At 38.8% G+C, this 25,000-nt stretch overlaps 1 protein-coding gene across 3 annotated transcripts in view; it reads right to left on the reverse strand.

Annotated features, from left to right (window-relative positions):
• LOC144970447 (uncharacterized) overlaps positions 1–25,000 on the reverse strand; it is a 63,548-nt gene that overhangs the window by 3,276 nt on the left and 35,272 nt on the right. For 2 of the 3 annotated variants that reach the window (XM_078910106.1, XM_078910105.1), the window contains exons 2-3: positions 17,782–18,424; positions 14,927–16,741 (exon numbers count right to left, since the gene is read on the reverse strand). In XM_078910106.1, coding sequence (XP_078766232.1) covers positions 14,941–16,741; positions 17,782–18,395 — 2,415 coding nt within the window. In that variant the 5' untranslated portion in view covers positions 18,396–18,424 and the 3' untranslated portion in view covers positions 14,927–14,940. The remainder of the gene's footprint in view (positions 1–14,926; positions 16,742–17,781; positions 18,425–25,000) is intronic. The other variant, XM_078910107.1, reaches the window with a different exon arrangement.

The following is a 25,000-nucleotide window of genomic DNA, read 5'->3' on the forward strand; positions in this document are numbered from 1 at the left end:
TTTTTAACACCATTTATTCGCACTTAGTTTTCAAAAATCTATCTGGCAATTCTGATTGACGGTAACGAGGTGTGAGGGCATTCCAGAAAGACAGGCTCAGAACGAGGCTGGTTTGTATTTTATTACGGTTGATGACGGCCATGATGTATGAAGGCGCGCAAGCGTCAGAAACCACGTGGTTTGTGGAAGGAAATTGAAAAGTGCCAAACGTTTGATGAAAACACAACATTGGGAAGATGGAGTTGGATTATTGGACTATTCTGAGTAATGTCAATGGTTTTCTGTTGTTTTCATCATCCTATTATATTGTGGATACCTGATATTTGACGAGCCGGATAATAGTTGATTAAATTGAAAATAAATAAAATGATAATAATAATAATAATAATAATAATAATAATAATAATAATAATAATAATAATAATAATAATAATAATAATAATAATAATAATAATAATAATAATGATAATAATAATAATAATAATAATAATAATAATAATAATAATAATAATAATAATAATAATAATAATAATAATGATAATAATAATAATGAGAGTAGGTAGTTGAGAATGAAGATGACACCAAATAGGATTATAAGCAGAAATAGGTGGGGGACTTTTACGAGGTTAAACCATGAGGGAAATGATTTTTCTAAATGAGCAAATTGATATACATAATATTGTTTTGGTTTTTTTTTTCATGAATGTTTTATTTTAAAGAGGGAAAAGAAAATCTCAGTGACATACAGAAAATGAAAATTATCATGAGATAAAAACACGGTTTGTTTAATGGATTACATGGTTTTAACACAATCTGGAACTTTATATACATGACATTTGCATAATGGACAGGAATGTCTCGTGTATCTTACAATATTGAATTGGGTTGAACAACGCATATTATCAGTATGGTAATGCAAAGAATATGGTAATACGAGGGATGTCCACGAAAACCAGGAAAGTGGCTATAGATTCAATATTGTTGGGTGTATTTTTTTAAAAACACAAGATTTATTTGATCACTGCTTTATTTTTCAACCTAATGACCGTTCTGTCGTACTTTGGAAAAAAAATCTAAACATTTGACCAGAAAACTCCTTCTTCAAATATCGATAGATTTAAATGACCCTCATCTTGGCAAATCTCTCAAACCTGGGACTTCGCGAAGTCGTCATCAGTGAATCGAGTTCCTGCCAGAAAAAGCTTCATCGGTCCAATGCACTTGTTCCAGACTCTGATCGTAGCCATCGTTAACTTATGGCCTGACACTGACCAAAAAGTGACGACAAAAGACAAGTCTTTGGCCGCAAAAAAAAAACAAATCGTGAGTTGTATTCAATAGTTCAACCAATTGGATTACTTGTTTCCTTGAGCTCTACTAACGACAACTCACTGGACGCTGTACAACTCTTTAAAATGATATCTTGGATAACTTTGATATATTTCTCTGTTTCCCCCTTTGCTCTATGACAGAACCACATTTCTTCTCTTGGTACCATATCATATGCTTTCTCCAGTTCAATGAACACACAATGTAATTCTCTTTGCTTTTCTCTATAGATAGTTCGAAGATGACGTCACTCTGGCCTTTGTTATTGTTTTTTGCCATCCGCGTTTATGAGTAATGCTCACTGAACTGTATTAACCCGACTATAAACATTCATGGATACACACAGTTTTGTGTGTTGGTCCGTTATACTTCCGGATGGCAATGTTATGAGCTTCTTAGCCAAGCGCATACTATCTATACTTCTCTGCAGTCACTTTTAGAGCAAATATAGCATCCGTTGTAATTTTACAAGTGACACATCCAAACTGTTATTTACTACTCTTTCCGATATGTTCACGGCTGTTAAAGCCTGTTATAGCCACAAATAACAAACTTGGGGTTGATTTTCTGATGGTGTAGAATAAATACTGCGGCTATGTGGTCTTGTGGTATGACACTCGCTTTCGGATCGTAAGGTTCTGGGTTCTAGCCTTGTTGCTCGGCGCACAGTTGAGTCCTTGAAAAAGACTCTTTATTCAAATTTTCTCACCGTACTCAGGTGTAAATATGAGTACCTGTCCGTTAACAGAGTTGTCTCTCTGTCAGAAAAATGTATTATTGCCTAACAGGCGTCATATCTCTCATTCTTTATGTTACGTGTTGGACCCTTTGTAAAGCGTTTTGAACACGTTTAGTGGATATTGTGCTTTAGAAAAGCTCAACTTAAAGCTCAATTTAATAAATTCAATTTCATACAATGCTTTAGTACATCAAATTGATAACATAAACAACGCTGTGTATTGTACAGTGATTTTGTAAATGTTAAATAGTGTTCGGACTCATTGGATTTCGACTAAAAGTTTGAAAGTACTCGAATATCGATCGGTATTGGATTTGTTTAGTGGAGTCATTCTTTCCAAGGATGTGTCCACTATAGAGCAGTATAATTAGGTGCCCCAAACGTAAACAAAGGTCTAGAAGCACATGGCAAACCACATGTTCCTGTCTTGACAGCTCACGTTCCAATGTAAATTATAGAAAAAAAATAACCTTTAAAATTTGGCTGCTAGGTGGCAAAAGAAACACATTTTCATAAATACTCGATCATGCATCAAATAATGTCTAGATATGGATATTTTATGGAACAAAAGGTAAAATTTATCAAAAGTTACAGTCTATCTATTTTTAGACCAGAGCAAATTATTGCTATTGGTGTGAACAAGACGAGAATTATTCGGAGCCTGATTTTCAGAATAATTTAGTCTTATATTATTATTTCTGCAACTGTTAGATTTTATGTAAACATATTTTCAATACTGAAAGTGTATTGCCTACAACTCAAACTACAAAATTGGGAGACCTATATTGTGCGTAAATTTTTCCGGTCCCAAACGAAAATCACTAGCAACTTGTTATTGTTTACGTTTGGGGCACCTAATTATACTGCACTATACCAAAGAAAGTATTGGACACGAACACTCAGGGCAGACGATCAAGGGGAGGGCCACGGGGAACATGGAGAAGAATTAAAAAAGCTGATATACAGAGAAGTGATAAGACATGGAACGAGACAAAAAAAAGTTAGCTCTGGATAGAGAAGGATGGAAACTGTTTGTTTGTGGCTTATACCTTGACCCAGGGTGAAAAAGGCAATGATGGTGATGATTGTGTGTCTTTTTTACGAAACCCGCCGAAACCCGCCGAAACCCTGCGAAACCCGCCGAAACCCTGCGAAACCCGCCGAAACCCGACGAAACCCGACGAATCCCGACAAAGTTATGGGAAGTAGGTGGCTGTGGGGAGTGAACCTAGGACTCAGGGAAGTGTACACCATTGGGGAGTGAACCTGGGACTGGGTTTCGGCGGGTTTCGTAAAAAAGAACCAGTGCTTTTTTACGAAACCCGCCGAAACCCGCCGAAACCCGGCGAAACCCGACAATATCCAGCAAAGTTATGGGAAGTAGACAACTGTGGGGAGTGAACCCGATACTCAGGGAAGTGTACACCAGTCGGGAGTGAACCTGAGACTAAGGTTATCGGCCGGTTTCGGCGGGTTTCGTAAAAAAGAATTAGTGCTTTATTACGAAACCCGCCGAAACCCGCCGAAACCCGACAATATCCGGCAAAGTTATGGGAGTTTGGCAACAGTGGGGGGTGATCCTGGGAGTCAGGGAATTGCACACCAGTGGGGAGTTAACCTGGGACTGTGTAAAAAGGATATCAGTGGGAAATAAACCTGGGACTAAAGGGAGATGGATACCATTGAAAGTTGAAGCCGGATATGGGAGTTGAGTACCAGAGGAGAATGAACCTGACACTATAGAAGGTGGGCGCCAGTGGGGAGTGAACCTGGAACTCGGGGAATTTCACACCAGTGGGGAGTTAACCTGGGACTCTGTAAAAAGGATATCAGTGGGAAATAAACCTGGGACTAAAGGGAGATGGATACCATTGAAAGTTGAAGCCGGATATGGGAGTTGAGTACCAGGGGAGAATGAACCTGACACTATAGAAGGTGGGCGCCAGTGAAGAGTGAACCTGGAACTCGGGGAATTTCACACCAGTGGGGAGTTAACCTGGGACTCTGTAAAAAGGATATCAGTGGGAAATAAACCTGGGACTAAAGGGAGATGGATACCATTGAAAGTTGAAGCCGGATATGAGAGTTTGGTACCAGAGGAGAATGAACCTGACACTATAGGAGGTGGGCGCCAGTGAGGAGTGAACCTGGGACTATGTAAAGAGGGTATCAGTGGGAAATAATCCTGGGACTAAAGGGAGGTGGATACCATTGGGAGTTGAAGCCGGATTTGGGAGTTGGGTACCAGAGGAGAGAGAAACCTGACACTATAGGAGGTGGGCGCCAGTGGGGAGTGAACCTGGGACTATGTAAAAAGGATATCAGTGGGAAATAAACCTGGGACTAAAGGGAGATGGATACCATTGAAAGTTGAAGCCGGATATGAGAGTTTGGTACCAGAGGAGAATGAACCTGACACTATAGGAGGTGGGCGCCAGTGAGGAGTGAACCTGGGACTATGTAAAGAGGATATCAGTGGGAAATAAACCTGGGACTAAAGGGAGGTGGATACCATTGGGAGTTGAAGCCGGATTTGGGAGTTGGGTACCAGAGGAGAGAGAAACCGAGACACTATAGGAGGTGGGCGCCAGTGGGGAGTGAACCTGGGACTATGTAAACAGGATATCAGTGGGAAATAAACCTGGGACTAATGGGAGGTGGATACCATAATCATTGGGAGTTGAAGCCGGATTTGAGAGTTGGGTACCAGAGGAGAGAGAAACCTGACACTATAGGAGGTGGCCGCCAGTGGGGAGTGAACCTGGGACTATGTAAACAGGATATCAGTGGAAAATAAACCTGGGACTAAAGGGAGATGAATACCATTGAAAGTTGAAGCCGGATATGAGAGTTTGGTACCAGAGGAGAATGAACCTGACACTATAGGAGGTGGGCGCCAGTGGGGAGTGAACCTGGGACTATGTAAAGAGGATATCAGTGGGAAATAAACCTGGGACTAAAGGGAGGTGGATACCATTGGGAGTTGAAGCCGGATTTGGGAGTTGGGTACCAGAGGAGAGAGAAACCTGACACTATAGGAGGTGGGCGCCAGTGGGGAGTGAACCTAGTACTCTGTAAACAGGATATCAGTAGGAAATAAACCTGGGACTAAAGGGAAATGGATACCATTGGGAGTTGAAGCCGGATATGAGAGTTTGGTACCAGAGAAGAATGAACCTGACACTATAGGGGGTGGGCGCCAGTGGGGAGTGAACCTGGGACAATGTAAAAAGTCCCAGGTTCACTCCTCACTGGCGCCCACCTCCTATAGTGTCAGGTTCATTCTCCTCTGGTACCAAACTCTCATATCCGGCTTCAACTTTCAATGGTAACCATCTCCCTTTAGTCCGAGGTTTATTTCCCACTGATATCCTGTTTACATAGTCCCAGGTTCACTCCCCACTGGCGCCCACCTCCTATAGTGTCAGGTTCATTCTCCTCTGGTACCAAACTCTCATATCCGGCTTCAACATTCAATGGTATTCATCTCCCTTTAGTCCCAGGTTTATTTCTCACTGATATCCTTTTTACATAGTCCCAGGTTCACTCCCCACTGGCGCCCACCTCCTATAGTGTCAGGTTCATTCTCCTCTGGTACCAAACTCTCATATCCGGCTTCAACTTTCAATGGTATTCATCTCCCTTTAGTCCCAGGTTTATTTCTCACTGATATCCTTTTTACATAGTCCCAGGTTCACTCCCCACTGGCGTCCACCTCCTATAGTGTCAGGTTCATTCTCCTCTGGTACCAAACTCTCATATCCGGTTTCAACTTTCAATGGTATTCATCTCCCTTTAGTCCCAGGTTTATTTCCCACTGATATCCTGTTTACATAGTCCCAGGTTCACTCCCCACTGGCGCCCACCCCTTTTTTGTCAGGTTCATTCTCCTCTGGTACCAAGCTCTCATATCCGGCTTCAACTTTCAATGGTATTCATCTCCCTTTAGTCACAGGTTTATTTCCCACTGATATCCTGTTTACATAGTCCCAGGTTCACTCCCCACTGGCGCCCACCTCCTTTAGTGTCAGGTTCATTCTCCTCTGGTACCAAACTCTCATACCAAGCTTCAAATTTTAATGGTATCCATCTCCCTTTAGTCCCAGGTTTATTTCCCACTGATATCCTTTTTACATATTCCCAGGTTAAATCCCCACTGGTGTGAAATTCCCTGAATCCCAGGTTCACTCCCCACTGGCGCCCACCTTCTATAGTGTCAGGTTCATTCTCCTCTGGCACCCAACTCCTATAGTTCGGCTCGGATACCCACAGTTATCCATCTCCCACAGTCCAAGGTTAACTCCCAATTGGTGTGCACTTCCCTGAGTCCCAGGTTCACTCCACACTGGCGCCCATCTCCTATAGTGTCGGGTTCATTCTCCTCTGGTACTAAACTCCCATATCCGGCTTCAACTTTCAATGGTATCCATCTCCCTTTAGTCCCAGGTTTATTTCCCACTGATATCCTTTTTACATATTCCCAGGTTAAATCCCCACTGGTGTGCAATTCCCTGAATCCCAGGTTCACTCCCCACTGGCGCCCACCTTCTATAGTGTCAGGTTCATTCTCCTCTGGCACCCAACTCCTATAGTTCGGCTCGGATACCCACAGTTATCCATCTCCCACAGTCCAAGGTTAACTCCCAATTGGTGTGCACTTCCCTGAGTCCCAGGTTCACTCCACACTGGCGCCCATCTCCTATAGTGTCGGGTTCATTCTCCTCTGGTACTAAACTCCCATATCCGGCTTCAACTTTCAATGGTATTCATCTCCCTTTAGTCCCAGGTTTATTTCCCACTGATATCCTGTTTACATAGTCCCAGGTTCACTCCCCACTGGCGCCCACCCCCTTTTTTGTCAGGTTCATTCTCCTCTGGTACCAAGCTCTCATATCCGGCTTCAACTTTCAATGGTATTCATCTCCCTTTAGTCACAGGTTTATTTCCCACTGATATCCTGTTTACATAGTCCCAGGTTCACTCCCCACTGGCGCCCACCTCCTTTAGTGTCAGGTTCATTCTCCTCTGGTACCAAACTCTCATACCAAGCTTCAAATTTTAATGGTATCCATCTCCCTTTAGTCCCAGGTTTATTTCCCACTGATATCCTTTTTACATATTCCCAGGTTAAATCCCCACTGGTGTGCAATTCCCTGAATCCCAGGTTCACTCCCCACTGGCGCCCACCTTCTATAGTGTCAGGTTCATTCTCCTCTGGCACCCAACTCCTATAGTTCGGCTCGGATACCCACAGTTATCCATCTCCCACAGTCCAAGGTTAACTCCCAATTGGTGTGCACTTCCCTGAGTCCCAGGTTCACTCCACACTGGCGCCCATCTCCTATAGTGTCGGGTTCATTCTCCTCTGGTACTAAACTCCCATATCCGGCTTCAACTTTCAATGGTATCCATCTCCCTTTAGTCCCAGGTTTATTTCCCACTGATATCCTTTTTACACAGTCCCAGGTTAACTCCCCACTGGTGTGCAATTCCCTGAATCCCAGGATCACCCCCCACTGTTGCCAAACTCCCATAACTTTGCCGGATATTGTCATGTTTCGGCGGGTTTCGGCGGGTTTCGGCGGGTTTCGTAATAAAGCACTAATTCTTTTTTACGAAACCCGCCGAAACCGGCCGATAAACTTAGTCTCAGGTTCACTCCCGACTGGTGTACACTTCCCTGAGTCTCGGGTTCACTCCCCACAGTTGTCTACTTCCCATAACTTTGCTGTATATTGTCGGGTTTCGCCGGGTTTCGGCGGGTTTCGGCGGGTTTCGTAAAAAAGTACTGGTTCTTTTTTACGAAACCCGCCGAAACCCAGTCCCAGGTTCACTCCCCAATGGTGTACACTTCCCTGAGTTCTAGGTTCACTCCCCACAGCCACCTACTTCCCATAACTTTGTCGGAATTCGTCGGGTTTCATCGGGTTTCGGCGGGTTTCGGCGGGTTTCGGCGGGTTTCGCAGGGTTTCGGCGGGTTTCGGCGGGTTTCGTAAAAAAGACACACCCGGGCTTTCTGACATGTTTTCATGACGACCAAATATTTTATAAAATGGTCACTTTAGAAAACTTGAATTCATACAAAATGAAGCATTTTAGAATGTATTGGTTACGAAATTTTATATCTAAGAATATTACTTTGAAGGGTAGAATAAAGATATTCTTTCACGGCTTTGGACTCATCAAATTCGTTATACATACTATCTTTTCAATAACTCACTCGCAAGCTCTTATTGTTATGCGGCGCAATTACAAAAACAAAAACACCAACAAATAAACCATTTATTAAATTCAAAACCGTGGAAGAATCTCCTTGCATCTATTATGACATGGAAATTATCAACTGCGTAGTAAGTTTCTTGTAACGTAAAAAATAAAAATAAATAAACGAAACAAAAATAAAAAACAGGAATAAAAAAACCTGAAGGAAACAACAGCAACAAAAACAGACAAACAAACAAACAACCCCCTCCCCTCCCACACACACACACACACACAACAAACAAAGGCGTAAACAAAACACTCTGACAAGTCTAAATTCATCAATAAATCAAGCGACTGGCATGTTCAATATCTTAACTTTGATAATAATATTATTCGTGTCTAACTATTTTTATTTCACTTTCTCCCATAACTCCAGATGGATGACAAATAGACCCCATTACATTTTGACCCACATGACAAATTACCACCCCCCCCCCCCCCCTCATCCCTCTTCCCTGCCTCCCGTCCCTCACCCACACTCCTTACAACTTTCCTTTTCTTCATTCTCCTCCCCACCCACCCCTTAAAAAAATTTCCACAACAGATAAAATCACTCTCGCGATCTCTCGAGTTTATGGCCGGGAAAATACGTGAAAAGACATTAGGTTGAAGTGGCACCTCTTTAGCCGGAATTCGGGACCAGTCGGCGTAAAAAGGGGAAAAGAAACAACCCAAAACTCACTTATTTCTTATTCTGAAAGTGATTTTAAAGACAAACAAATAAATTCTATCTCTTGTCGAAAGGTGAGAAAACTTCAGCGCCGATTGGCAGCCATCTGCTGGCTCCTGCTGCTGCACACAACGAATTTCTCTATTTCTCTTTCTCTAACTTCCTTTTCTCTCTCTCTTTTTTTTTTTTTTTCTTCCTGTTTTCCTACCGTGTGTTGTTTCAAGCGTTTTGGCTTTCCCCCGGCCAAGGTAATATTAGCTGTATGTTTGTTCCGTGCGATTAAACACTATTTAAAAATCAACAAATAAACACAGCTACTTAAGTGGTGAACGAAAAACGGAATTGAGTTAATTTTCACTAAAGAGCTACATTATCCTGTCATATTTGAACAATCTTCAATTCTATATGAACCAATTATAGATCCCTTATCTAATTGTGGCAGTTAGAAATTAAGTTTTACAGCATTTGGAAATTAACCGTTTTACAGCTTTTAGGAATTAACCGTATTGCAGCAGATAGAATTGTTATAAATAAATAGATAAATAGATGGATAGAGAAATAAATAAATGAATAAATAAATAAATAAACAAATAAGTAAATAAATAAATAAATGAATACTAAATAAATAAATAAATAAATAAATATTTTAACTCATTTTCCTCACCAACCTTTAAGTGCCTTGCAATATTTATTTTCCCAGGTCGCCAATATACATCGCCAATATACATTGAACAATAACTATACAAATATGGTAAATTAAAAACTATCAAGAGATAAACGTAAAATGCCGCATTTTTACGCGCTTACAAATAATGATTTCGATTAAGAAAAACTGGGAGACAAACATCAAGATACACACCCTTACATAGAGAAAACGTCAACATAGCATTGAGCATGAATCTCTATTCTCAACTAAGGAACTCTATCGTTTGGTTAATGAGATATCACAAATTATATTGAGAAATTACTTTTCAAAATGTTATTATACACATACTTTTATAAAATAAAAAATATAACCAATAGACTTATTTTGATGGAAAGTTCACAGTGTTGTGTTGTGTTGCAAAGAATGAAAAATAATAAGGAATGCATCCAAGATTACGATGACCCACCGTGAAATCACTGACTTCACGGTCGGTAACTCTGACTTAAAGATGGCTGAGAAACGATTTAACTGGTGCATCACTGTGAACTTTTCATCAAAATAAGTTTATTGGTTATGTTTTTATTTTATAAAAGTATGTATTTAATAACATTTTAAAAGTAATATCTCATTAACCAAACGATAGATTTCTTCAGTTGATAAGAGAGACGCATGCCCCCGCAATGTTTACGTTCTCTCTGTTAGGGCATGTCATCGACAATAATTGGTGAGTGAATTGAGGTGACTGTGCGGTGACTTTATCACTGAATAGCTAAAAGAAATCATGAAAGTGTGTTAAGTACTTTTAGTACTGGTCTTATTTAATTTGAACGTAATTCAGTTTCGCCGTGATGGGGTTAAAGCCAGAATTCTTTTTCTTTTTTTTAAACCCCAAAAACTAGAGGTACCTAAATGAGTCAATAAAAGGGCCAAAGGCAGAAACGTCGTTTGTTTTGTGTTGTTCCCTTATTTATGAGTCAAATTTACTCCCTTTATCTTTTTCTCCAGAAAAAAAAAACACGCATCAACTTTCTGAGAAATTCTGAGAAAGTTTGAACGTGACGCCATTGGACCAAGTGCCAGGGATGTGACACCAATTTCGTTGAGGGGTAGAATTACCCCCACGGCATCGGGGTGCGGGAAGGCCGGGACCAACGTTTACCACGCATGTCAAAAACGGTTCTGGAATATCACGCTGAGACTAGTTAGCCCCGATCGTCTCAAGTCGTTAGCATCAAGTTGTCACGTTGTAATAAGCGGTGTTGCGGAAGGAAAAAAACAAAACAAAACAATACGTGTAGGTACTAGCTACTTAAAAACATACACAATATTAACGTGTTTAACTGTTTTAGATTTAGTACCACCCCCCTGTGTGGTATGTGCGTGTGTGTGGATGTAGCTGTGTATGAATGTGTGAGTGTGTGTGTGTGAGAAAGAGAGAAAGAGAGAGGGAGAGAGAGAGAGAGAGAGAGAGAGAGAGGGGGGGGAGATGGATATATATAGAAAGATAGATAGATAAAAGAAGATATGAGAAGAGAGAGAGAGAGAGAGAGAGAGAGAGAGAGAGAGAGGAGAGAGAATAGAGAGAGAGGAGAAGAAAGAGAGAAAGAGAGAGAAGGAAGATATAAATATAATAGAAAAATATATATAAAAGTAGAAGAAGAGGAGAGAGAGAGAGAGAGAAGAGAGAGAGGGAGAGAGAGAAGAGAGAGAGAGAGAGAGAGAGAGAGAGAGAGAGAGAGAGAGAGAGAGAGAGAGAGACTATTAATGTGTTTTGGGGATTGGGATGGTGGGTTATTAATTTGTTATAGAACTTCAGTAACATAAAACGAAATTGTCAGTATCGACTCTCCATTTATTAAAATGAAGTTTTACATTAATATGGGGAAAAAAAGAAGAAAAAAAAGTAGTCCTTACGAGCCATTGGGTCCATGGAGCTGAAGTTTATCCCGGTTTCTATAGCGTGAAACGGACAACAGCAATTGCTTGCTATCCTTTGGATAGGACACTAGTCTATCGCAATGTACTTTCCGCCAAATCTAACAGACTCAGCCCCCCCCCCCCCCATTTACTGCTGGGAGGACAGGGGGATCAGACAAAAATCTCGACTGCACCCGGGATCGATCATGCGAGTGCTCTACCAACTGGGCTACCGGGACCCCCATATGTGGAAAATGTATAAAACTAAAATCTATCCAAATCGTATTCGGTCGCGGTTTATTAGATGCTTTATTAGAAAACTTAGCAATAAATTAGCGTCCAGTCCAAATGATACATTACTATTTATTGTAAATGTCTATGATGATTGATTTTATTTTAGGAGTTAGTTTTACGGCGCTTGCGACACTGGTAGGTCATTTCAGCGTTAGTACAAAGGAAGAGAGTAGAGGGAAGTTGTAGATGTGAAGTGGTGCGGCTATGTGGTCTAGTGTATGACCCGCTTTCGGGTCGAAGTCCTGGTTCGAGCCTCGCTCGGTGCATAGTAGCCTGAAAAGACCTTTACTCACATTCTCTCACCGTACCAGTGTAATAGTACCTGGCCGTTACAGCCTTGTCTTTGTCCGAAAAATTGTAAGGGCAGTCCGCCTACATGTTAAATGTTGCTGTTGACAGGCCCCTTGTAAAGCGCTTTGAGCACATTTAGTGGATATTGCGCTATATAAAGCTCAATTTAAGTGAGAAGGAAGACAGAGGGGTCTGGGTCATTGTGGAACAGAAGATTCCATGAGCAAATTTTGACATTACTTAAAAGTCCCATTCAGGTACACGCAAAGGATCCAGTTATGAAGGATAAATTCAAATGTGCGGCTATGTGGTCTTGTGGTATGACATTCGCGTTCGGATCAGAAGGTCCTGGGTTCGAGCCTCGCTCAGGGCATAGTTGAGTCCTTGAAAAATGCTCTTTACTCACATTCTCTCACTGTACTCTAGTGTATAATGAGAGTACCTGGCTGTTAACATCGTTGACTCTGTCGGGAATAGAATTGCAATATCGCCTAACAGGCATCATGTCTCGTTCTACATGTTACGTGTTGCTGTTGGTCAGGAACCTCCCCTGTAAAGCTACTTTTAGTGGACATTGCGATCCGAAAGCGAGTGCCATACCACAAGAACACATAGCCGCTTACATTGAGCGGCTCCAAATTATGGTAATTTGAATCTCCGGTTCCTCACACAATATAAAAAGATAACTAGAGAGCTTTGTTTTTGTTTTTAAAATTAGAATACACAATCCATGGATTATCCAATTTTTTTTGGTATCTTTCAATAGATAAGTAATACACCCCGTGTCATTACTAATACACCACACAGCTCCACCCACTTCAGTCAACATAATTAATTCATTAGTGTCTTGTAGAAAAAAAGTCTCATTTTCGAGACAATCCGCTTGAGACGCCACCTGGTGAGCTGATTAATAACCGCTGGTACTAGACAACTATAGTCTGGAATTGTTTGGAATGATAATTCTAAATCGTATTTACCTCCCCTTGTGTTTGGGAAATTCCCGACCCGTTAAAAATGAAATCATCCTTCTATTGGGAACAGATGGACGCAATTGTTCTGGAATTGTACGAGTGAGGTTCTTCTTGTTTCTGAGCGGAAGAGGAAATCAACTTTTATGGCCGCCATTATTGTCACTAAATTATCTTTGAGAACGTTCGAGAACCGTGTGGGTCGGTGGCTCGGGCGGATACTGATGTGTCTCGTCTTGTCACGAAAAGTCAAGTAATGTCAAGCGTGGTCAGTAACATGATGGGTGACAGAGGTCGTACAATATTCTGGTCCCGACGTTCTGCAATGCATTTACCTCATTCGACAACTATGTGAGTGAGAACTTCCCGGATTATAAGAAGTGTAATAGTATTACTTCAAAAATAAAAGTCGCCTAACAGGTGACTGGTATTGTATGAAATGGAAAAATGGTTCCATATATGTGACCTCTAGAATGAATAAAACTTAAAGCGCATGTGCATGTTGATCGAGGATCCATTGTGCTATATATCAAGACAAATTTAATTTATAACTTGTACCAAAAATCCAAGTGAAGAGTATTCGTACCCCTCAAAATATTATAGCTTAGTCAAATTCCTCAAAAATCATAAAAACAACACACAACAACATCTGATATTTTGGCTAAAACAATTTTGACCAATCTTAAATACCACTTGATTAACAACCGTTTTGTGCATTGGTCACTATAAGGACCTGACGGAGGAATATCTTTAAAAATATTGAGCATGGTTGATCCATCGAAATGCACTGTGCATATGTTCATATTCATTTTATTTATTTATATTTAACGTTCTGTAACCTAACAATCCAGAAGGTGAAGGAAGGATAATTCGTATTCCTCAAAAATGTAATTTATTAGCTTAAAGAATAGACCGAAATTCTCTACTGGAAAAATTCAGGCTCAAATCTATTCAGCCAACAGCAAAAAATAAAGACAACATCAAAAAATGATGGAAAAAATTTAGGAAGAACAATTCATTGACTCAATTCTTCAGATTGTTTGTTACCACTTGTATTATAACAACCGTTTTGTTGCATTTGTTGTGCGCTGAAGAAGAGAGCCTGACCCCGAAACGTTCCTTTAAAAATATTTTTAAAAGCTTTTAATTCAATTTTTCCAAAATCTTAAAACGGCTCATATATTCAAACAGTTCAATATTTGCTTTCGCCATGTTGTGGCACCAACTTGAGAAAGTTACATCACTCATTTCCTTTTGCGGCGCTGAACTGCGATTATTGCAAAGGTTTTTTTCAGTCTCTTCTTAAAATAGACCCAAAAACAACAACTTTCCCATTTGAATTAATAAAAGGAATTTATTTATTTATTTACTTATGTATGACTTACTTCACTACTACTACTACTGCTACTACTACTACTACTACTATCTATTATATCTATTATATATATATTATTATACTATTATTATTATATTACTATATATATTATTATTATATTATATATATATATATTATTATATTATATATATTATTATTATCTATATTATAATTATGATATCATCATGATTATTATATGATTATATGATGATATGATGATGAGATGATGATGATGATGATGATGATGATGATGATGATGATGATGATGATAATGGTGATGATGATGATGATGATGATGGTAGAAGTTGTGGTGGTAGTGGTGGTGGTGGTGGTGGTGGTGGTGGTGGTGGTGGTGGTGGTGGTGGTGATGGCGATGATGATGACGACCGTGTAATAGAAGAAGAAAAAATAACCCCATCTTTTTTGGGTTTACCTTGTCAAGATCCATCAGTAGGCGTTATAAGGCGTCGCGTTGAAAGCATCACTTTGTTGTCGGCACGGAATCCCGAAAGAAGCACCACCAGCCGCAACAGAACTATAGTCAGGAAATTGGGAGTAAGGGCTGCCGTAGTTTGAAGGGGAGGGCATGTTGGATGAGACCTGTCCCGAGGCTGGATGGGCTCCTAGCCCTACGCCCATTCCCATACCTACACCCACGCCCATGGAGGAATACTGTAACCCGTTGAAGGCAGAATGGGCGGCTGAGACTCTCTGGCAGGATCGATAGTTTGGGAACTGGGCAGATACGCCCATATTGGTTGAGGCGTTGTTATGGCCCAACGCCCAGGATGGGTAGCCTGAGTAGTTGGAGTATGTAGAGGAGCTGAAATAATTGTTGAAGGCAAACTGGTTAAAGGCGTGCGCTGGGTCGGAAAGAAACGGAGCTTTGTGGAAGGAAAGGGTAGGTCTGTACGGACGCTTCATTCGTCGCCGTCTTCTGTAATTATCCTTTTCAAACATGTTCTCGAAGGCTGGGTCCAAAGTCCAGTAGTTTCCTTTCCTCTCTCCTCCTCCCTCCCTTGCCACTTTCACAAAACACTCGTTGAGGCTGAGATTGTGCCTTATAGAATTTTGCCATCCTTTTTTGTTCTTTTCGTAATAAGGGAATTTCCCGATAATGAATTGGTAAATCCCGCTAAGAGTGAGCCGCTTCTCCACAGATTCCTTGATGGCCATGGCTATAAGAGCTACGTATGAGTAAGGAGGTTTGGTATTCGGATCCTTGTAGTTATCAGGACAGTCTTTCTTGGATTTGGAGTCTTCAGACGATTTCTTGCCTGAAGGACTTTCATTGTTGCCAGAACTAGGTTTTGAGTGATCGTTGCACTCTCCTTTTTTGGCCAAAGATTTGGAATCAGAGCTGGAGTGATTAGGTTCTGATTTAACGTTTGATTTTAATGAATTCAGTTTTTCAACATTGCTTTCAGATTTTCTATTGCTTGAGTTGTCGTTATTGACATTACTATTTTTAGATATTTTCGAATGGTCGTTTTTATAACCACTTTCTTTCCTGTGTTCTTTCGAGTCAGACGAGGAAATTCGATTGTTTGAATTCTTCTCCTCTAAGAAGTCACTGTTATTTTCCTGATCGGGAAAAGGGAAATTTTTGGTAAATGAATTAATCTTGGGAGTTTGTGTAAAGTCTGTGTTATAATGAGAAGCCATTGATTTTAAGTGGAGATTTGGCGATTCTTGATGTGGTGGGAGGCAAAGTTTTTCATATTCTTTCTCGTAGCCACCTAAACCTGAGCATAGAGACCCGTATGATGGGTACAGTTTGAAAGGTGTGAACGACGCCATGTTGGATTCGGACTCGTAAAACCTAGAGTAGAGAGGGGTGGGTAGGTGTTGGTGTTGGTGTGATGATGCTGCGGATGATGATGATGTAGATAATGGAGGATGCGGCGGTGACGACGATGCTGGGGGTGAAGATGGGACGGGAAGTGGTGTGTTTTTTACATCCATAGAGCTTGGATGAGGATAGTCCTTGTCACTTGAAGGAATCGGTGTATGGTGGTCGTGGTGTGTTGTAGCTCCACGCAATCGTCCGCCGTCCGCCGTGTTGGAGCATGTGTCAAACGGCGATTTGTCTTGGTTGATGGCGTCGCTATAATCCATGGATGGGTCAGGGTATGTTTTGTCTTCGTTGTCATGGTGACCACGGATGTCTGAAGGATGAAGGGATGATGACAGGGGGTTTCTATCTTCATTGAGGTGATCGTGTTTTGAGGTGTCGTCCTGGTATGACCTGTTCGAAGAAAAATATTAATTAGCATAGTAAGGACTAAAAAATAAAAATAAAATAAAAAAAACCATTAACCAATTAATTGTCGTATCAAGATAAAATAACATTTATCTAAAAATATGCAGTTACCCTCATATTGGCAAAAACTCTCAAACCTGAGATTTCGCGAAGTCTGATAGCCATATTTTGACAGACGTGCGACAGTTCACTAGTTAAACTTGATTATTTTTTCAGTTTCATAAACCACGTTCCTCCTATACAATGAAAAAAAAAAGAATTTAACTTATTAGTATTTTAATTAAACTGCCCGGGCCAGGTTCTTCCCGACGTAACTGAGATGCAGTTCTTTTAATCATTAAGGCCCAAGGAGCGGGATTCCCCAGCATTTTGTCCGGATTACAGAGAATTCCAGGGAGTAGAAACAATACCCAAAGTTTTCAAAGACACCCTTCAAAGTCACGCAACAGAGGCATTTGGAATCTGTTCAAAAATTCCCAGCGCATGTGCTGAAAAAGACTATATCATAGCATCATGTTCACTCAATACTGTTTAGTCACAGAAGTAGGGAACCGGCAATATTTGCGGGGAAATAAAGGTTCTTACGAACAGGCACTCATCTATTTTATTTATTATACTACTGTATTGTGCAAATTAGCATAAATCAAGACAAATCTTTTGAGCCATCAATGATTAAAATCAGTGGTGCATGCAAATGAATCTGGCAACAGGGCGGCCAGATGGCGCTTCCCAACATCAAATGACCGATCATGTTGCCTTAGAAGATTTTATATATATAAATATATATTATAATATATATATAATAATATTATATAATTATAATTACATATCATTTGGGTCAACGGGTGACAGAATTACCCTTAATTTTAAAAAAAGGTTTGCAAGTAAGGCGTATATTAATCTGTAGAAAAAGTTTTATAAATTGTAGATTTGCTAGTAAGTCTGTGATGATTTGCAAAAATTAACATGGACTGTACGGAACAATTTTGACCCTCTGCCCTTTTAAAAAAATATATTGTACATACCGATCTTTATGAGTGTTGAACATGTCTGGGGCCATGACGGGACTTCCATTGCTGGGTGTGTGCTGTTGAAGTTGATGACCCGACTGATGCAGAAGATGTGACTGGTGTTGATGATGTGGATGTTGGTGTTGATGGTGGTGATGATGGTGGGGATGGTGGTTTTCGTTGGGTTGCTGATGCTGATGAAGTGATAGATGGGTTTGACTTTGAGGTTGGTGCTGTTGTTGTTGCTGTTGTTGTTCTTGTAGTCTTTGGCTGTGAAGCTGCTGCGAGTAATGATCTAGGATTGAAGATTTGGTCTCGTCACAACCGCCTGGAGTAGACGTGACTCGAGTCAGGTTGAAGTCGTGCATCTGCATTGCTGCTGCAGCTGCCGCTGCTGATACGATATGATGGTTATAGGAGTGAGGGCTGTGGTGGGGGTGATGGTGGGGGTGGTGGTGGTTGTCGTGGCTGTGTTTGAGGCTGTCTGTGAAGTCGTGGGTTGAGAAATGTTTAAAGGTGGGGCTGTAGTCTGTGGGCGCCAAACACTTGAAAGGTTCGTCTGCCTTGATGTCCACAGATCCTGGAGTGTGGAAATATTCCGGGATTGAACACGTTTTGTAGTCTGTCATTTTACATCTCCGTTATGCAGGATCCTGCTCTGTACGTATGTGGGGGTGGGGGTGGGAGGGAGTTTGAAAACGATTGAAAAAGCAGAATTAGAGATGGGGAAAATGTTATATCGCTATGATGTCCTGTTCTGAAAACACCTCCTCTCGATCGATTGAAATGACGCTCAACTCACACACAAGTCTAAAACCAGATATTTAAAATTGAGCTCTTTATATAGCGCAATATACACTAAATGTGCTCAAAGCGCTTTACAAGGGGTCCCTGAACAACAGCAACACGTAACATGTAGAACGAGACATGACGCCTGTTAGGCGATATTACATTTTTTCTGACAGAGACAACGCTGCTTAAAGTACATCCGGTGTGAGAGCATGTGAGTAGAGAGCCTAATCCAAGGACTCAACTATGCGCCGTGCGAGGCTCGAACTCAGGACCTTCCGATTCGAAAGCGAGTGCCATACCACTAGACCACATAGCCGCACAAAGAAGTCTCAGGTTTGAGACTGTTTGACAACTTGATAGATATCTTTAGTAGAAGTTTTCTGACAAAAAAAAAGATGTGTCTGTCACCGTATAGTTCTTTGGAATGGATTGAGCCTCGGCTGACACCGTGCGTTATGTAAAGAAAGGGACAAAGATGAGAAACGATTCAAAATTGATGGATCCTCTGTGACCTCTTGTTGCTATGCCTGTCAAACTATTGAATAGATGCCTTTTTAACTTTATCTTATAGTATGAGTTTTCAGTTCTTCAATCAACTTCAACTTACTCTTTTGAAAAATACGTCAGTATATCATATATTTTATTAAAACTATTCAAATAAACCTTTGAGTTATTTTATTTTTGACTCGAATTTTGAAAGAAAGTATATTTTGGCCCTGAAATCAATTGTAGATCTAGATTATCCTCAATCTACGTAAGATCTAAGATTATTAAACCCCAATTTGCTCACTTGGACAACATGGGTGATTCCTGTTGACATCAGACATCTTGTTTGATGAATTATCTAATATTCTTTCGTGGAATGCCTAGGCGACAATATCTTATAATGTCGTGGCGGAAGGGCATAATTTAAAAAACAAAACAAAAACAATTTGAGTTAAAACAAATACCTCCCATTGATGAGAATTGATTTACTCCAAGATTCTAAAATTTCCTCAGTTTGATTATTTTCACTTTAAACATCAATTATTACACGTCAACACGTACCTACTTATTTCGAAGTCTAATAACCCAGAGTTTTACGGGCTCATTTTTGTAATGGACATATTATATCAAACCAACGCAAAATATTGCTCATTATAACGATGTTAAACCATGTCCATAATTGGGATCGGTTATCAAACTTGCAAATTGAATCACCAAGTTTCACTACATTTTTTAAAACCATTTCTTTTGTGACATACGCATGCATCAAACATCCATACATGCACGATAATGAGTCATCAATCGTGCATAATGATCTGCGCTAAAATTGATGACGTAATCACATAACGTGAGAGAGATAGATTGATAGAGGGAAGCTAGTTAATCATCTCTGCGAAAAGTGATGACGTAGCTACGAAGAGAGAGAGAGAGAGAGAGAGAGAGAGAGAGAGAGAGAGAGAGAGAGAGAGGGAGAGAGAGAGAGAGAGGATAGTTACACCAAACAGTTGATATTTTAAATTCAATTCAATTGTTTTGCTTTCATTCCTCTTAATTTGAACGAATTCTTTGTTTTATGAATGGTTTAATGAGAAAGATTGTAGTAGTAATAAGATTAAAATCGCATTCGTTAGGTTATAAACACACGTTTTGATTTAAGATTCTCACTCCAAAGGTTCGTGAAAATCGTATCTTTATACTTGTGTATAGAACTCTATAAACGTACTTTATTTCGATAGATGGGACGAAATTGACGCCACCAAACTCTTTGTCATTGTTTTTAGACAGCCATTTTAATGGTTAGTTCTCACTAATTTTTCTCAGACTATAAACGGGTAAGGTCACGCATAACACTGTGTGTTGGTACGTTAAATCCGGCTGGCGGATGTTGTGAGTATTTTACCTATACGCTTAGCATCAATATTAATTCCTCATCTAGTTCACACGGAAGTAATACAAGATTGACACGGTGGGTCACATTTACCATAATATTATGATTGATTTGGAGCGCTGATGAATACACTCAAACACACAAAAACATTACTGCATATTACACCAATTTGCCCCTTGCATGTTAAACGATGCTGCACAACAGCAGCAGACATGAGCACACCAAACACTTGGAGGCGGGTTACACACGTCACAACAAACATGCACATCATAATTCATCGGAGAGGATGCAAGGTCGGATTAAAAGCTTAAATTTAAACTATTGGATGTTTCTTTTCTCCCTTCCGTCCCCTTCTCTTCTCTTCAATCGTCCCACATCCATAACCCATTATAACTCATGCCTTTTTTGGGTGTCAATTAAATAGTAGTTAATTGATCATCCATAATTTGAGAAAAAAAAAAGTTTCCATATTAGAATTATGATCACTTAGAGAAAAAAAAATGAACTATGTGTCCGGGTGAAATGTTTCTTTTGTCTATCTGTTTTTTTTCTGTTTTATTATTTTATTTTTAATTCTATTTATTTTAACTTATTCTTTTTTTGTTGTTGTTTGATTTTAATAAGTTCTATTTTGTATTTGCTTTCTTTAATTTATTTATGATATGCTATTTACTTTTTTGACAGCCTCAACATATTGTCGAGAAAACCAAAATAACTACCCTACCTCCAAAAGTATATCTAAACCACTTCAGAAATGACATCGACTGGGACTGGGAGCTTCATAACTTAATATTATAGTAATAATATAATATTGTATTTGATGAATAAGATTTTAATTGGTATAATTTTGATTGCTTATTGGAATAAGTGGGAGGGGGTGGGGGGGGGGGCGAAGTGGTCGAGTGGTTAAGGGATTGCAATGAGATCCGGAAAGTCCCGGATTCAAGTCCGGCTTCGTTTTTTTTTTGTTTTTTTGTTGTTTTTTTTTTTTTTGGGGGGGGGGGGGGGGTTTGGGCAAGATTCTTAACCTCCAAATTGCTCACTTGGACAAAATGGGTGATTCCTGCTCTTGACATCAGACATCCTGTTTGGTGGATTATCTATAGATAGAACGAAGTTGACGTCACTCGGGTCTTTATTATTGTTTTTTACCATCCATGTTTGTGAGCAATAGGCTTCAACAGTCATGACATCACTTCCCTCGTAATGACGCATAGTAACTTAGTAGCTGGTTCTAAACTGTCGGAACAATGGCGGGTGCCCTTATGAAATAGTTCTCCGACGAGTATAAAAATGTAGCCAGAGGAGAAAAACATTATAAATATGATCATGTTTTGACTTTTATACATTCTGATCATATGACATATGAAAACTTCTAGCCAGCATGAAAAATAAAAAGTACCGATTTTCTTTGTTTAGAACCACGGTGCTCGCCGTTGCTGGGCGACGTGACATCAGACTATTGAATCCAATTCTCACTAAACTGTATTAACCAGACTATAGACCTTCAAGGTTACCTATAGTTTTGTGTGTTGATACGTTATTTCTCCAGATGGCAATGTTGTGAGTTTCTTAGCCAAGCGTACAGTATCTATAGATAATGTGCGCTTGTCCCAAGAAACTCACACCATTGCCATCCGGAAGTATAACGGACCAACACACAAAAATGTGTAACCTTGAACGTTTATAGACAGGTTAATACATTCTAGAGAGAATTACTCATAAACGTGGATGGCAAAAAACTATAACAACCGTCTGAGTAACGTTACCTTCGTTCTATATTGTATTATATTCCTTCATGGACTGTCTTGGCGACGTGGTGCCGTTGCGAAAGGGCTTACATTTTTTTTAATGATAGAAATACTGATCATCTTTTGTTATGATGAAATCATGAAATTTTTTATCCGAATCTTTCTCTCATTTTTTCCACAAGATATTCGAACTTCTTTTGACCAAAGCAACCTTTAGTATGATATGTAAAAATAGAACGAAGATGATGTCACTCAGGCCTTCGTTATTGTTTTTTGGCCATCCATGTTTGTGAGTAATTCAATCTAAACTGCATTAACCAGACTATAAACCTTCAAGGTTACACATAGTTTTGTGTGTAGGTCTGTTAGACTTCCGGATGTCGATGTTGTGAGTATCTTAGCCAAGCGCATACTATCTATATCACTATGTTGTGTTACCTCCCAAAAATAACCAAATATTACAAATTGCTTGCATTTTAAAAAAAATCTATTATTCAACCCACCAATAAATAATAAAAAGATCGATAGATTATGATGACCCCCCAACTCGTCAAAATTGCTCAAACCTGAGAATTCTTATAAGTCCAAGTTTTTAACAAAGTTTTGACAAGTAGAGAATCATTATAATCTATGGATATGTTGACGTAAAATAAATTCCGGCCAAATTATTTACAATGTGTTTTGTCGTAATGTGTAGTAGCTGCGTTACTTATGGTATGGAATTCATTAGTGATGCAGGTTGAATGTGTAGGATTAGCACACATTATATTTTTTGCATTAAAATGCAGACCTGCCTACTTTTTAAAAATTCGTAATTTTGGGGAAGTAAAGATTACAGTCACTAGACGTCTATAGTTATATTTAAAAATCAACAACTTATCCTCACAAGTATTTCACAAGATTTCAAAATCCTTATTATTAAAAATATATAATTATATAATATTTTTTAAATTTCTTTTAAAAATATTACAGTCACTATAGTTAACTTTAAAAATCAACAATTTATCCTCACAAGTATTAAATAATACTTCAAAATCCTTATAATTAAAAATATATAGTTATATAATAATATAATTTTTTTTTAAATTCCTTTTAAAAAAGATTACAGTCACTATAGTTAACTTCACAAATCAACAATTTATCCTCACAAAATACTCGGGTTGAAATAGTTTGACATGTATTAAATAATACTTCAAAATCATTATAATTAAGATAAGATAAAATAAGATATACTTTATTGATCCTGAATAGAAATTATCATAATGTTACACATCATCCATCGTTATGTTAACACAGATTTATACACTGTCATGAACTAATTATTGATGAAAATACGAAGCTTAATCAAAGCAAAATAAAAATCAAATATTATAAAATAAAATATTCATAGAATATACAGAAGTCACAAACAATGCTATAAAAATCGGACATGAAAGTAGAATAGAGTTGTAATAATGGATTTGTAATGTAAATAGAATTTTGAAAATAGGTTGTGAAGGATTGCACATAGCCAACCCAGGTTGATAAAAAGTAAAGATAAAGCATGGTATTTGAATGTACAGATAAATAATAAATAGTGTAGATATAACACCACGAAAACATGCATAAATAAATAGATTTTGGAGCGAACTAATTGATGAAAATATGAAGCTAATTATAAAAACAAGACAAATCTCAAATATTCTATATCTCTCTCTTCTCTCTTCTCTATCTATATATATATATATATATATATATAATATATATTATGTATGTATATATATAATCGGACATGAAAGTATAATGAAAGTTATAATGGATTTGTAATGTAAATAGAATTTTGAAAATAGATTGGGAAGGATTGCATATAGCCAACACAGGTTGATAAAAAGTGAAAAATAGCATGGTATTTGAATGTATAAGTATAGAATAAATAATGTAGATATAGCACCATGTAAACATACATAAATAAATAGATTTTAGAGGGAATATAGTATCTTTCAAATGTCATGTAGTAAAAATCATCTTTAAGTTTTATATTGCTGTTGGTAAAAATGAATTAATATATCTTTGCCTTTTGGTGTTCATATGTATTAGTCTGTTACTCCTGTGGCTTATTTTGATTTCGTTGTACAGAGGGCGGAGCTCATCTCTTTGAATTTTGTTAATCTTACAATTAGCAATATCTTTGCGAAAATCTTCAAAATTGTTCCATCCATCATTTCCTAACATTCGATTAGCATGCTATAATATTCTATTTATTTTTATTACTTCAAATTTTTCACAATTTCCACCCCAAGCAGCTACACAGAAACAAAAAAGACTTACAATGCAAGATTTATAAAACAAGGATAACATTGCTTTGTCAACATGTATGGAGTACAGTCTCCTCGTCATGAATAATCTTGTCTTCATCTTATTAAGCACTTTGCATGAATGAGTTGTCCAGTCTAATCTTTCATACACCGAGATATTTATACTCCTCTACCCTCTCTATCTTTTCGTTTTTAATAATTATATTTTCATGTATGTTGCCATCTTTCCTAAAATCAAATATAATTTCTTAATGATGAAGTCTGGCATCAACTTTCAAATTTCAATAAGTAAGTTTAATGATTTAGATCCTCATGAAGTTCTGAAACTGGAGCCAATACTTCGTAATTTTACGAATTATTCGTGAATTTAGGTAGGTCTGAAAATGAGATGTAGACCAAACGACCTATAGATGAATGAAGTTGACGTCATCCGGGTCTTTTCATTGTCTTTTGCCATCCATGTTTATGAGTAATTCTCACTTAACTGCATTATCCAGACTATAAAAGTTCATTGTTACACAGAG

Source organism: Berghia stephanieae, chromosome 4, assembly GCF_034508935.2.
Source record: "Berghia stephanieae isolate SIO BIC M18660-M18661 chromosome 4, UCSD_Bste_1.3, whole genome shotgun sequence".
Classification (NCBI taxonomy): Eukaryota; Metazoa; Mollusca; class Gastropoda; order Nudibranchia; family Aeolidiidae; genus Berghia; species Berghia stephanieae.